Genomic DNA, 13,701 nt, shown 5'->3' on the forward strand with positions numbered 1-13,701 from the left:
ATTTTCCTCCTACTTTTCTACCTGGAAGGCTGAGGAGGAGAACTACTAATCTCTTCTAGCCCCAAACTGGCTCTCTCTGTAGCCATTCATTGCTTGATATTATTATTATTATTATTTCCTCTCCTCCTGCCCTTGTGATTCAATTGCAACTCGCCACTATAATATGAAGCAGGGATATAAATTTGAGTGGTTGGTAATTCTTGGCAAGGGGATATATCTTTGGGGCCCATGAAACCAATCTATAGTTTAATTTGAGATAGGGACCACTTGCTTTCAAAATCTTCAATCTCTGGTGGAGAGAAAAGGGAAGGGAAGACTAGAAGGAGAGAAAGAAAGTTGTGATGCATTAAGTCCTTAGAGTTAGATCTCATTTGCCATGTCATCAAGGGACTTGGATTCTCTATAGTTTAGGTTTGTAGGATATTTTCAACCCTTAGGTATGTGGTATTGTGGTCCTGCCACCCACTAGATTATGTATTTGATTCTCTTAGTTAATACATCTTTCATTAGAGCGTTATATACGAATAGTTAGTAAAATTATGCGGCCTTCGTATTTAAAAGTTTAGAGTGAAACATGAGCATCCTTCATTTATTTTATAAATTTATTATTATTATTATTATTATTATTTGGAGAGTAAAGTCTCCATGAATGATATATGTTGAACAAATTTCATGGTAAGTGCTTTGACCGTCTTAAAGCATATCATAAGCATTAATCATCAATCACAAACCTTTTGTGACAAGGGTGACTTTGTGCCCTCTGATATTTATGGGTATCTATATTGGAATATATTAAAGTATATTAAAATCCCCCCCAAACCTGGTCTTGGAATCAAGCCAATGGTTTATTCTTTTAGGTGTACCTAAAATATTTTGTAAACTTAGTAGTTCCAATGAGATGAATTTGATGATATCTATGTAGAGTAAAACACTTCAAGCCATAATTATAGTATGGAGCATCAAAAATACAACACACTAATTGGCTCAACAGATACTTAGCTAAATGCTAAATATATGACTTAGGGATTATATTTCACTGTGGAAAAATTCACATAATCAGATGTGCGTGATCGCTGTAACGATGCCCTAAGTAAGTTTAGAGTTTTTGTCAATTATTTATAGTTTATGAATCAATGTGTACTTAAAAATAGAGTTAATTATATTTAGACCTCTTAAATAACCACTATTTTTTAGGCATGTCTCCTAAATATTTGGTGACACATAGATTCATTGAACTATTAAAAATATCTTAAATACTATTTACGATGATATTTGGTTATATATTTATTCTTATATATTTTAAAAGGAGAATAGAGAAATTTTTTAGTTTACTAAGATTTGTTAAATTGTATTCTGGTCTTCTCAGTTTTTCGTTCAATAATTCAGACTATGTATGAAAACAAAAATTCAGATAAAAGATATATGTAAAAAGTAATAGTTCAGATAATTATTCGATAATTAGTGAATGTGAATAAAATAGAAGATGAAATCCCAACTTTACCCCTCCTTAATAGTAGAGGTTTGACCCCCAAGGGTACGGACCTGCAAGAAACGGTGCACCGATGTGACTTGTTCCTTATCTATTTATGACAAAATGCGACTTATCCACTCACTTATCCGAGGGCATAAAGGTCAATAACGCACTCTCCTTTCCGAATAGAACGCCATATAAAAATAGCAAAAAGCGAAAGGGGCCGCTCCTTTTCCGCTACCCTTTTCGCAGGGGGCGCATCATTGGCTTCTCGCCCCAGGAGCTGACGTCGCCCACCGCGATCTCTAGCCACGAGAACTCGTGGCTCAGAATCGCCCTCTTCTGCTGACTCAGACGCCAGCTGGTCTCGCGGTCGACTCCACCGGCATCTCCCGGTCGCCCACCGGGCTCTTTTTTGTTTGATAAAATATATATAATCAATCCTCTTTCCTCTCCTCAATTTTCCTTTGTTATCTCACACTCCCTGGAGCCGAAGCGGAGGACATGCGATACGATACCATCGCCATCTCGGATTTGGTAGAGGAGATCGGCGGCGGAGAGATGTCTGAGATTAGGGATCCGGCGATCAAGCTCTTCGGGACGACCATACCGGTGGCGGAGACCCTGCCGCCTCCGGCGGAGGACGGCGGAGGTGTGGCTTCGCCGATGGACCCGGAAGGGGAGGTGGAAGAGGTGAGGAGTCGAAGCCCTCTCTTTGTTCTTGTTTAGGTTTCGATTTTTTTGGTTTCTTTTTGGAAGTTCGTAGAAATTGTATTTTTCTTGTCTTTTGGTTGGGGAGAAAAAAGGCGATCTTTTTGTTTTGCTTCCTTTGTTGGGATAACGCCTCCGGATGATTTGATGTATTGTGTGCTTACGCAGAGCTATTAAAGGTTTCCTTTAGGTTTTTGACCGTTTATCTCAGAGTTTCTAAGAGGAAAAATATAGATTATTTTTGGTTTTCTATATCTCTGATTTCATTCCCCGTCTTTTTTGTGGTTTTAGTATTTGTCGGATCGGGAAAAAATACTGAGGCTTTTGGATGTATTGAAATCTGCTTGTTTTCATGATTTTTGTTATTCCTTTTTGTTTCTTGATGGAATTTAGCAGTACAAATCTTGCATCTTTTTCGTTTCCTAGTTCTTGTATCGTCTAATGATGCTAAAACCCTAAGTCCAGTAGGGGATAATCTATCTCGGTATATGTCGGTAGTTTTCCGGGCTTTGAGTACTTTAAATCCATATCAAATCCGCTGTCATCAATATTTTGGACCCATTCTAGCTTTTCTTATTGTGAGGAAAGAAGCAGGAAAGGATTGAGATATTGTTGATGAGAAATTCTTTGGAAATGGGAACTAGAATTTTGAGCCTTATCCCAATATTGATATTGCATCTAAAAAGTCTTGATCTAAAGGATCGTTCGTGAAGCATGAAAATATTTTTCACACTTAAATGAATTATCTGACTGCATATTACCTAAAGAAATCTGATGCAATATGGAAGAAGAACAAAGTGTGGCAGAAAAAAGATTGTTTTAGAAAAGGATGGGGCTAGATTGTCCTGAGGAGGCTACTTATTCTGACTGGTCATGTGATAACTTATAGTTTGAAATCATAGGGGCTCTTTTAGCAGGATTTGACATTTATTCAGAGTTGCTAGATAAGCCCATGGAGTGGATGTTTTGGGATATGAAACTAGGGAAAGTACACATCACCAAAGATGTTAAGGAGAACAGGTTGAAAGAAGAAAAGGAAGTTACCAAAACGTTCCTAGTCCTTCATAAGGAAGTTGGCACAAATAAGTCAACAAAATAGATTATCATTGATGTGTTGGGAAAAACATAGCAGATTTCGTTTTTTATGCATTGGGAAGTATTCTCCAAACCTGTTAGCCCATATAACTGACATTCAAAAACCTATCAAACTGAGAACTTTAGGATGCAGATATATTCAGAATAGTAAAGTTTGCTGCATAAGTAGCAACCTTTTCCTGTCTGATGATCTAAATTTTCTTGTGATGCTAACAGTTGATTTTTGTGAAACTTGCTAGTTAACTAATTCTAATTTATTAAGATAAATTGTTTGATTTCAAATTTCAGGATTCATGCAAAGAAATTGAAGACATGGAAGTTAATGGTGCACAAGAAAATGCACCAGAAGAGGTGGACCATGCTGAACCAGATAGTTCTTCTGATATGAACAATGGCAATGAAAATCAAATATCCATCTGTGATGATAAAGTAGCAGCAGAATCAAAAGATGAGCAAGTTAAGACGGAGGGTGATAGACCAGGTCAGGAGAAGGTCCTCAAGAAGCCAGATAAGATTCTGCCATGTCCTCGGTGCAACAGTATGGATACCAAGTTCTGTTACTACAACAATTATAATGTTAACCAACCAAGACACTTCTGCAAGAATTGTCAGAGATATTGGACTGCAGGTGGAACAATGAGGAATGTCCCTGTGGGTGCTGGAAGGCGTAAAAATAAGCATTCTGCCTCACACTACCGTCACATAATGATGCCATCTGATGGTTTAGCAGCTGGCCGAGCAGATGCACCTGATACAACACATCATCAGGCTCTTTCATGTGGATCTTCTGTCCCTATAGGGCCTGCGGAAGTAAATGGGACAGTTATCAAATTTGGAGCTGAAGTGCCACTTTGCGAGTCTATGGCCTCTGTACTGAATATTGGAGAGCAGAAGAAGGATACTAAGTTTGTTTCTATGGCATGTGGTGAAAATATGGAAGAAGATTCTTCTTCATCTTTGGTAACACCCTCCAATCCTGTTGAAAATGGATTACCTGAAAGTGTACTTCACCATGAACAAAATGGGATGCAGGGGTATTATAATGGACTTACTCCTCTGCATCATCTACCTTGTTACCCTGGAGCTCCTATAATGTATCCCTGGGGTCCAGGATGGAACAGTATTGCTGCCATGGAAGCCAGTAGGTGCTCATCTGAGCTTGCTTATGGGTCAAAAAATGGAAGTTCAGGTCCTGTCTCATGGACGCCGCCCCCAATGATGGCGATTCCTGGATTCTCTGCACCAACCGTTCCTTTCCCTTTCATGCCAACTTCCTTTTGGGCATGCCTATCTGGATGGCCCAATGGAACGTCGAATGTACCGTGGCTTGGATCTGGTTGTGGCATATCACCATCTTCCACTACAAGCACTAACTCTTGTTCAGGCAACGGCTCTCCAACCTTGGGAAAACATTCCAGGGATTCTAATTCACAGGGTGAGGAAAAGATGGAGAAATCTTTATGGGTTCCTAAAACACTAAGAATTGATGATCCAGACGAGGCTGCAAAGAGTTCAATATGGGCTACCCTTGGTATTAAGCCTGGTGAAGGAGGTATCTTTAAACCATTCAAGTCCAAAGATGAGAGCAAAGTTCAGACATCAGATGCTACTCAAGTCTTGCAGGCAAATCCAGCAGCATTATCCCGCTCTCAATCCTTTCAAGAGAGCTCATAATAGTCCATCTCTAACTGTGAGTCTCTTGTGCAAGAGTTTTATAAGTTAAGACAGTACATCCTTAGCAGTTGTTCCTGAGTAGTGTGGAGCTGCTCATATCTTGTTGCTCCAATAGTATTTCATATGTAACTAAAGTAGAGGATTGTAAATTTGACGAAAAGCCAGTTGTAGAGCTAGCTAGTGTGCTTTTAGAGTCTCCTGGGCAGATGACCGGACCTGCCACTATATTTTTGATTGTTGAAGAATTGATTCTGTAAATAGTAGACAAAACATCACTGTCTATAACTTTTATAGCAGACTCAATGTTCAAGTGCTGCCTCTGCTGGTGGATTTGATGACAACAAGAACAGTGAATCAACACGGCGGGTGTGGCCTGTATGTATGGAACAAAAGCTGCTACTTTGGAAGCTAAAGGTCTGACTATCTGAATATTGTCCCTGTGAAATAAGGAAAGTAGCATTAAATGAGTCTTTAAATGCTCTTTTTTTTTTTGAAGTAGGACATCGTGTCTTGTCTGAAAGTGTTGCATGAAACTGTTTGCTAGTGAATATTTCTGAACTTTTCTTTATTCCGAGTTTTATCTCTTCTACTCTACTATATTCTTGCGCTGTTATTAGCTCATGCGATGATGAAAGGCTGCTCAGGATTTCCACCATAATCTGATAACTATTATGCGCCTTTCTTGATACTACTTTTTGACCGTTTTACTTGCTTTTATAGCACAACATTTTTCTGAATCATGCTAGTATCCTACTTTTGATGTAATATTTTGAGAGATAGAGTAACATCTTGTATAAAGATTCTATATTTGGTTGTGTCATAAGCTTTATTCTTTTATAGGACTTTGATGACCTAAGTTTGATGCATGCTGATCAAACTAAGAAAACATTATACTTTAGAATGCTAGGCTTGACTAACATTTTTGTTAGGTATCTCACTTTCACTTCTTTGCTTTAATCATTAGAGGTGATCAGACTTATTCAAGATATTGTCAACTGAGTACCTTTTTTTAAGTAATAGGCAGTTTCTTTCAATTATTCTGTTTAGTGCACATAATTTCCTTCCAGATATTGTTTTTATAGATGTTCTCTATCACTTGCAAATATAAGTTCATAATTGGAGATTTCTGCTTTTCAGTAGCCTGCGAATGGCATGCTAAGATTAGATCCAGACTTTGATCTAAATTCTTAAGGTAATCCTTATACCAGACATCATATGTTCAGCCCTGTTCTATCATTCTGCCCTAGTATGAAATATGGATAAAGATCCTGTACAGTAATATGATTTGTTATCCCAATATTAAAGATAAAACTGATCAATCTAGACTCCAGTATTTTTGCTTGGCCAGCTTCATGATTAAAGTCTAAGGCCAATAACTTGTGAGGTAAGAAATAGCAGGATTTGTAGCAGTAGCCAAACTTTCTAACCTTTATAATTGAACCATTTAGGGATTCAGGACAGTCTTTCAACTCTCACAGGACTTGTGAAACATGAAAGCAGAACCAGAACTTACTGATGACTAAAACTGCCCTGGCTGAACTGAAACCAGTATTTAGGATCTTGACTGTGACATGTTCCTCCTCTTTCCTTTTTGACTTCTTTCTTTTCATCCGATTAATGAAATAGCTCAAATTGATAGAGGTTGATGTATGAGGACAAACAATAACAGGTATAAATTTGCAAGAGTATGTTGTTCCTAGAGGACAAGATCTCATGGAACTTTATGTGACCATAGGAGAGTGCAAGGAGCTCTTGACTATCTCTCTGGCAGCAGCTGTTACTTGCTTCATCTTCTTGTTGCTGAATCTACTTGACATGGAGTCATTTTATCCTTCCTTAGCAGGAACTTGAATAGGCGAATATCATAATACTGTTGACAGTGGCAAACTTTAATATGTTTCTATGACTATTTCTTCAGCTGCTTTTATCCCCTGCTTTCCTCATGTTGATATATAACTTGTTGAATCAGTATAATGATTTTGCCCTTTACAAAACATAATTACTTTGGGACCTTTGAAGCTGGTAGAACTGAATCTTACTGGAGTGCACATAGAATTTAAGACAAACTATAACTCAGGTATATCAATTTCTAATCCTTTTTTAGCTGCTGGGGTATAAGTTTTGTAGACTCTCATTTGTGGTTTTCTTGATTTTGCCTGATATCTGCCTTGTGTTTGTATCATGTCATGTGAATCCCTGGTATCTTAGTTCTACTGGCTAGTGATCAATTTTGGCCCCCTTTTCTTTTGAGTTGAAAGAGAAGGCCTTGTCCTTGACCAGTTCATGGAGAACTTCTGTTTTCATGCATTTGTGCTGCTTGGTAAGCATTTTAGTGCATCTTCTTCTTAAATTCTACAAAGATTTTCCCTTCCTTTTGATACGGTCGCAGCGCCGCCGTATTTTATATGATGTTAAAATTCTTGTAGTGCCCCTTTTATCATTGAAAAACAAACAGGGGGTTGGTGGAGGGAACAAGTAGATGCCAGGGCATATGGCAATGTTTAAAGCTTAAGATGGAACAAGTTGGGTTTCATACCTAACCTTTTTCTGCATTCTCAATTAAAAAGAGCTTTTTGAGGGCATATTAGAGTGATAAAAGCTCTGTAATTATTATCCTCTAATATGCCATCTAACTCAAGTGGTATTAAGCCTAACTTATCCTATGCCATGGTCTGTCTTGGTCTTAATGGCTCAGGTTAGTGCATTAGTCGTGCATATAATGCTAGTAATCATGCCTTCAAAAAAATCTCAACCAATGTGCAAGGGTTGACCCATTTATGACTCATTTAAATTTTATTTAAAAATTAAATTATCGTGTTGAATTATTAGGTCAGGTTAATATTTTTACCGAACCATTTTTATTTTTAAAAAAAAGGCAACTCAATTTGTAACTGGAACGTTATATTTTACATAGTATAAGAGATAAATTATAGACTTTTATTCTGCTATTAGATCATAACATAATTAAACTTTTTTCTAAAAAAAAATCTATGGTGTCATATGCAAATTTCTTTTTCTTTGTTCTTGACCTAAATCCCTCTCCAGTAGCAGGAAGTCGGCAAGTTTAAAAACAATTTAAGTACGTATAGACTGCCATCTTTCTCTCCTCTCTCTTTTAGCGCATACACCTACTTGTTATTAGTTTAATCTTTACTCATTTATTTACAGATCCAAACATCTAAGCAAACTCTCTTGCTTAAATTAATGCTTTGTTAGAAGAAAAATGAAGTAAAAAGGAAAACGTTTGTCTTCCTCTGGGTTGGATAAATGGGCGGTGGGGGCTGCTCCAGATGTTCCATTTTTCTCTTACATCGATTTGGGAGTGCGTATGAACTCTACGAACCATCCGATTTGGAGCATTTCAAGGCATCGGTCATAAGGCTTCGCAGTGTTTGATTAAGTTTCCCAATGGAGTCTGGTGATGATTAAGTACAAGTAGTAGCAGTTTTATAGTGCCCATCTGCAAGGTTCCCGAGAGGAGGACGCATATATTTTGCATATTAAATCTCTTCCCAATCCGTTGCCTGCGGCCCATAAAAGGAAATATGCTTATGTAACCTTTTAGGGAAAGATCAAAACCTTCTTTCCTAGTTTCTTTGTTCTTTTACCGAACTAGGTCATTATGTATCAAACTAGGTTGGCTACTGCGGGGCTCGGTGATTGAGTTCTATCAGCTTGTGATTCAGAGAGTATGAGTTTGAATCTTTGATTGAATTAAAGTGTCCCAAACTGTATATATTATAAATGACTAACTGATAATTAGACTATAAAATATATAATCTATTAATAATAATAATAATTAAAAAAAAAGAATTGTATTAAAGTGTTGAAATTTACGTAAACCATACTAATCAACTACTTACATTTTATAACTTATCTTTGGCCGATTATGAATATCAAAAAAATTGCTGAGTTTGGACATCGATTTTAGTTGACACATCATTCATGATGCCTTCTTGGACTAGATAGCACTTACTCATGTAAATAGTTTTGGGACTGATCGATCAAACACCTACTTCGACACAAAACTCAACAGCCATCTACCTTCAAATGCTACATTCAAACTTCGGCTTCAGTTCACTCAAATATTGTCAAATCCAAATCCGAAAGATTACTATGTTTTAATTTGAGAACAAAATTTAACAGTGTCCCAATTAAAACGATGCTACTGAATTTAAACTTAAGAGTACTCCTATAATATGAGCCTCCATAACTAATATCTTAGCACCACGACTACATTGGGCCCAATAGGTTACCAGGTTGTGTGTGTGTGTGTGTGTATATATTAGATGAAATATATTGACAGAAAGATGGATAACTTGGCTGCAATAAAGATCCAGATTTGGAAGTGAGCAAAGTCAATGAGAGAATTTGAGCTGCTGTAATGGAAGTGACATGGGTACAGTAATTGGTTCTTAAATGTTTTGTCTCCTTAGAGCTACATTCTTGCGTAGGATTTGGATGAGTTCACATGCCTTAATAATAATTTAACTCACATGCACATCCATGACCATAGCCCACCCTAGACAAGTATGACATTCTGAAGTAAGGCAATGTCGTCAATATTAAACTTTTGGAAGGAGCTGGCAGCCAGTGATTGAGAGATTGACACATCTTCAATCACCATGAAACACCACTTAGCCGCTCTCTGATTTGTACTTTTGTATCTATAATTTTTATTTTCGAAGACTGATTTATATATATATATATATATATATTTGTTTTATAATAAGAACTGGGATGAAGACGACTCAAAAGAAAAAGGGAAAAACTATCCTGCATCCTGTCAGTATGTTGTTGGTATATATATATATATACTATCAAATACATCTGTTCTTTTTTTTAAAAAGAATTTATGATCAGCTATCAAGATTTGGTATTTGAGAATTTAATTTCACGTCTCAGAATGAGGGAGATCCTATAAGTTTTCACCAGGTCCCTCTGTCATTCAGTTCTGAGTTCTGACAACATAATTTTTAATTGCTGATAGAGAATAAAAATATTACACAAGTTTCTAGTGTTCAATATTTAGTTATATTAAAAAATCTCGCATTATATATCAACTTGTTGAGACTAATATTCACCTTATCTGTAACAATGAATCTTTCTACATTGGCTTCATTAATAGTTTACTGCCAACATATTTCGGAATATCGACATGATCAAATTTTAAATCTTTTCTTCAGTCGGAATCCCGAATGCTTCTTTGTTAACATTCCATGTTTAATTTCGAAAGAGAAAGGCATTATTAGAACCCTCAAAAGACATTCACATATCATCTCTTGTTGTTCTAAATTTTCACACTGAAAATTTTTCAACTAGTTATGCCATAGCAAAAGATAGAAGACCAAAAAAGAGAAATATATTGCCATTGTTTTCAATTATTTATCCACCCATTATACAGTAAGAATGTACAGGGATAGGAAGTTAGTTTCATAACTTTGCAATAACGAAAAGTTCACTTGCATGCAGTTATAGAACTTCTGGAAGGTGAAAAAGAATTTTGAGAAATATTATAACTATTTCTGAGGATCAACAGTTGGAAGGATAATTATTTAGAAGTCTAATGCCACTAAACAATACGGGAAAACAATTTTAATATTTTTTTGTTTTCAAAAATATTTTAAATTTCTTGAAAGGTTTTTGCTGATAAGCATGAAGGCTACTCTATAACTTGATAAGTTACAACTCATGAATCAAAGAACAGCTAATCTTAACAGACATGGATCGGCAAGCATGCAAGCTTGCTTCTTACAAAGATCGAAAAGCTACACACCCATTTTATTCCATCTTTTGAATTGTGGACAATCTTGATCAAATGTTGCTTATAAGGAGCTCTGAAATTAAGTTGATCTTGAAACCTATTGCGAAGAAAAGAGAAAAAGAAACATTGGTGATTCTGTAAAAGAAGCAGAATATTGATCAGGAGAGAGAGAGAGAGAGAGAGAGCAATTGGAATTGTAATCTAGCTAAGTTACCAAGAAGTAGCTTTCACCCATTTGCAGGCTCTGCATTAGACTTCCATACTCATTGACAGGAAGAAGCTCCCCAGAGGAATGAACAAGCATCACATCTTGACCAAACATAGCTCGCAAGTCGATCGGACCCCTCGGAACTTCCGAAGGCACACCATTGATGAACACAGTGATAGTTTCTGCACTCATGCATTCTAGAAGTTTAGCAAATTAATTAAGGACATAAAAGAAGTTAAGAAAAAATTTCATGCAAGAAGTACTAGTGATATGCGGACTACTGAATTAATTGGCACGGGTGTTGAATAAATTTTGTTGGACAAATAACTAATGACAAGGAAATATAAAGGATCAAGAGTGAGCAAGCATGGAAATGTCCGCAATAGAGAAAAGAAATTTAGGAGAAAACTGAAAATTGAAGAAGTTTTGAACAAATCTTTGTGGAAGAGTTATATCTCACTTGCAAAAAATTGAATTGGTGATGTTCGTATGGGGTTTGATGCCTAGATCTACTAGAAGAATTAACAAATTAGGACGACCCAGATCATATGATATCTTGGCATCCATTCCTGAACAAATGAAGAAATTAAGGAGCATCATCACTTAGCCATCCATGCACTTACCAGGTGGGTAGTGTAACTGGGGGGCATCTGAAGAACTCGAAAATGGAGCTTGATTACTCTCCACAAAGCCCATCTGACGAGAGATAGCAAAGAGATCATCCCCACCATCATCCCTTATAAAGCTAGAGGAAGAACAACAACCAGCAGCAGCAGCAGAAGAAGATGAACAAGGAAAGAATCCTCCATTAAAAGAATTATTCGACGAAGAGGAACTGGAAGAACTAGAGGAAGTAGGCTCATATGGAATTGCACCACCGCCGCCACCACCACCACCCACCCTAGGATCACCAAGTAGGCCTGCCTGCATCTGCCTTTGCCGGCGTCGGGACCTCGACCGCCGGTTTTGGAACCAGTAGAACACGTTGGCGTCGCCGACTGGGCCAAACTTCTCGAGGAGCTTTCGGATCCTCACCGTCTCGTCCTTGGGGGGGTTCACCATGCCACTGTTGAAGATGGACTCAAGTATGAGGATCTGCTCCGGTTTCGGGGTCCACCGGGACCGGGCAGGCTCGGTCGCGGCCCGGTCCTGATTGTTGTTATTATTATTTTCTGCGTGCTGGTCATCCATCGCGCAGAAGGGGGAAAAAAAAGAAGGAATTGGAGTTTGCTTAGGAAGGAGAGACGAAGAAGGAGACCAAAGTCAATGGCATGAGTGTAGGCGAAGGAAGTTAGGGTGCAAAATGCAAAGAAGGAGAGAGAGAGAGAGAGAGAGAGAGAAAAGAGATTACAAGATTTCCATATCCATAGGCAAATTAACAATAAGAAGATCTAGTGACTTGCACCCAAGACAATATGTTTTCACACATGCGTGTGTGTGGGGTTGTACTTATAGGCCCCCGTGTGGAAGAATTAATGTCTTCACTCAAGAAATTAAGCTCGTGGGTTAGCCCCATGATAATGACTAACCTACCCCTTGCAGTTATTTCCAATGGAATGTTAATTATAGTACGAGAGTGACATTGTCGGTGATAATACAGTGTGTTTATGTATATTTATATAAGTAGTAATACATAGAACACACACACATATATATATATATATATATTTATTGGATATACTTAAGCTAACTTAAAAACTCAAAACTAGTATACATCATTGCCTTTAATAGCGATAAAGTAACTGAGATGCGTTAGATAGTAAAGACCAACTTCTAAGCCACCAACTAAGTCCAAGTTACTTGAACACTAAGGGGGGACAAGTGGGGGCCCAACTTTTGGCAAGATTGACCTTAGGATGAGGTGGTGGGTTTCTTATGTATCTCGGTTAAGAGCAAAGCACACTCATGTGAAGGAGAGGAGAAGCTCCAAAAGCACTAGCAGAGGCATGTGAGGGTTTGGGGAGGTGCATGGGGAGATGGGTCCCTTATGCAGAACAAAAGGAGGGCATAATTTAGAAGGTAGCTTCAGGAACCATCCAAGAAGTGGTCAAAAAAAACGCACACCTAATTTACTAGGGCTGACGTAGTATGAACGTTGGATAAGCAGCACATCTCGTAATATTATAAATAATGCAGTACTGTAAAGTTAGAGAGAGAGGCTCAAAGGGAATTGGCTAAGTGTTCGGTTAGGTTTGCCTTTTATTCACAGAAGAAGTGGACAAACGCGGATACTGCGGAAGTTATCGGGGTTTATTATACTTCTTCTGGGAAGCATGCACCTCTGTCCCCTTCCTTTCCACCTAAAGGGTTAAGGTAGTCCCTCTTTAACCTGACAAATATATTTCACTATATATCTATATATACAGTATATAACTTTTACTTATAAAAATAAAACTTACCAGAATTTAGATCTCTCATGCATCATCATTTTATTTATAACACCCATTACATTGCAAACATATACAAGAAAAGTATTTCTTCACAGTTTACAGTGTAGGTAGCAGTTTTTTTTATCCCTAAGATATATGTACACACACATATATATATATATATATATTCTTCTTCAAGAATAACAAAAGCACTAAATCTTTCACTTCATTGTACTACGATCCAACATAGATGAAGTTTATTTACTTTTCTGTAATTAATAGGAGGATGCAGCTGGTGACAAACTTGCGTCGTCTTGGACGATCAGATCGGATTGATCAGGTTGAGCAATGTCTTCAGGAGGGAGGCAGAAGGGCAAATGCATGTACGTACAGATGAACTTTTTTTTTT

At 37.5% G+C, this 13,701-nt stretch overlaps 2 protein-coding genes across 2 annotated transcripts; one reads left to right on the forward strand and one right to left on the reverse strand.

Moving 5' to 3' along the window:
* Positions 1 to 1,788: 1,788 nt before the first annotated feature.
* Positions 1,789 to 5,519, forward strand: LOC140776545 (cyclic dof factor 1-like). Its single transcript, XM_073120282.1, has 3 exons — positions 1,789 to 2,164; positions 3,566 to 4,967; positions 5,249 to 5,519. The coding sequence occupies exons 1-2, from the start codon at positions 1,976 to 1,978 to the stop codon at positions 4,949 to 4,951; spliced, it is 1,575 nt and encodes a 524-aa protein (XP_072976383.1). The 5' UTR covers positions 1,789 to 1,975; the 3' UTR covers positions 4,952 to 4,967; positions 5,249 to 5,519.
* Positions 5,520 to 10,714: 5,195 nt separating this feature from the next.
* Positions 10,715 to 12,316, reverse strand: LOC140776242 (WUSCHEL-related homeobox 11-like). The gene is made up of 3 exons (XM_073119878.1): positions 11,547 to 12,316; positions 10,930 to 11,105; positions 10,715 to 10,812 (listed from the first exon to the last, which is right to left on the reverse strand). Exons 1-3 carry the CDS (start codon positions 12,112 to 12,114, stop codon positions 10,795 to 10,797), a joined length of 762 nt encoding a protein of 253 aa, XP_072975979.1. The 5' UTR covers positions 12,115 to 12,316; the 3' UTR covers positions 10,715 to 10,794.
* Between the last annotated feature and the right edge of the window lie 1,385 nt (positions 12,317 to 13,701).

Source organism: Typha angustifolia, chromosome 14, assembly GCF_048772165.1.
Source record: "Typha angustifolia cultivar Huaian chromosome 14, ASM4877216v1, whole genome shotgun sequence".
NCBI classification, from domain to species: domain Eukaryota; kingdom Viridiplantae; phylum Streptophyta; class Magnoliopsida; order Poales; family Typhaceae; genus Typha; species Typha angustifolia.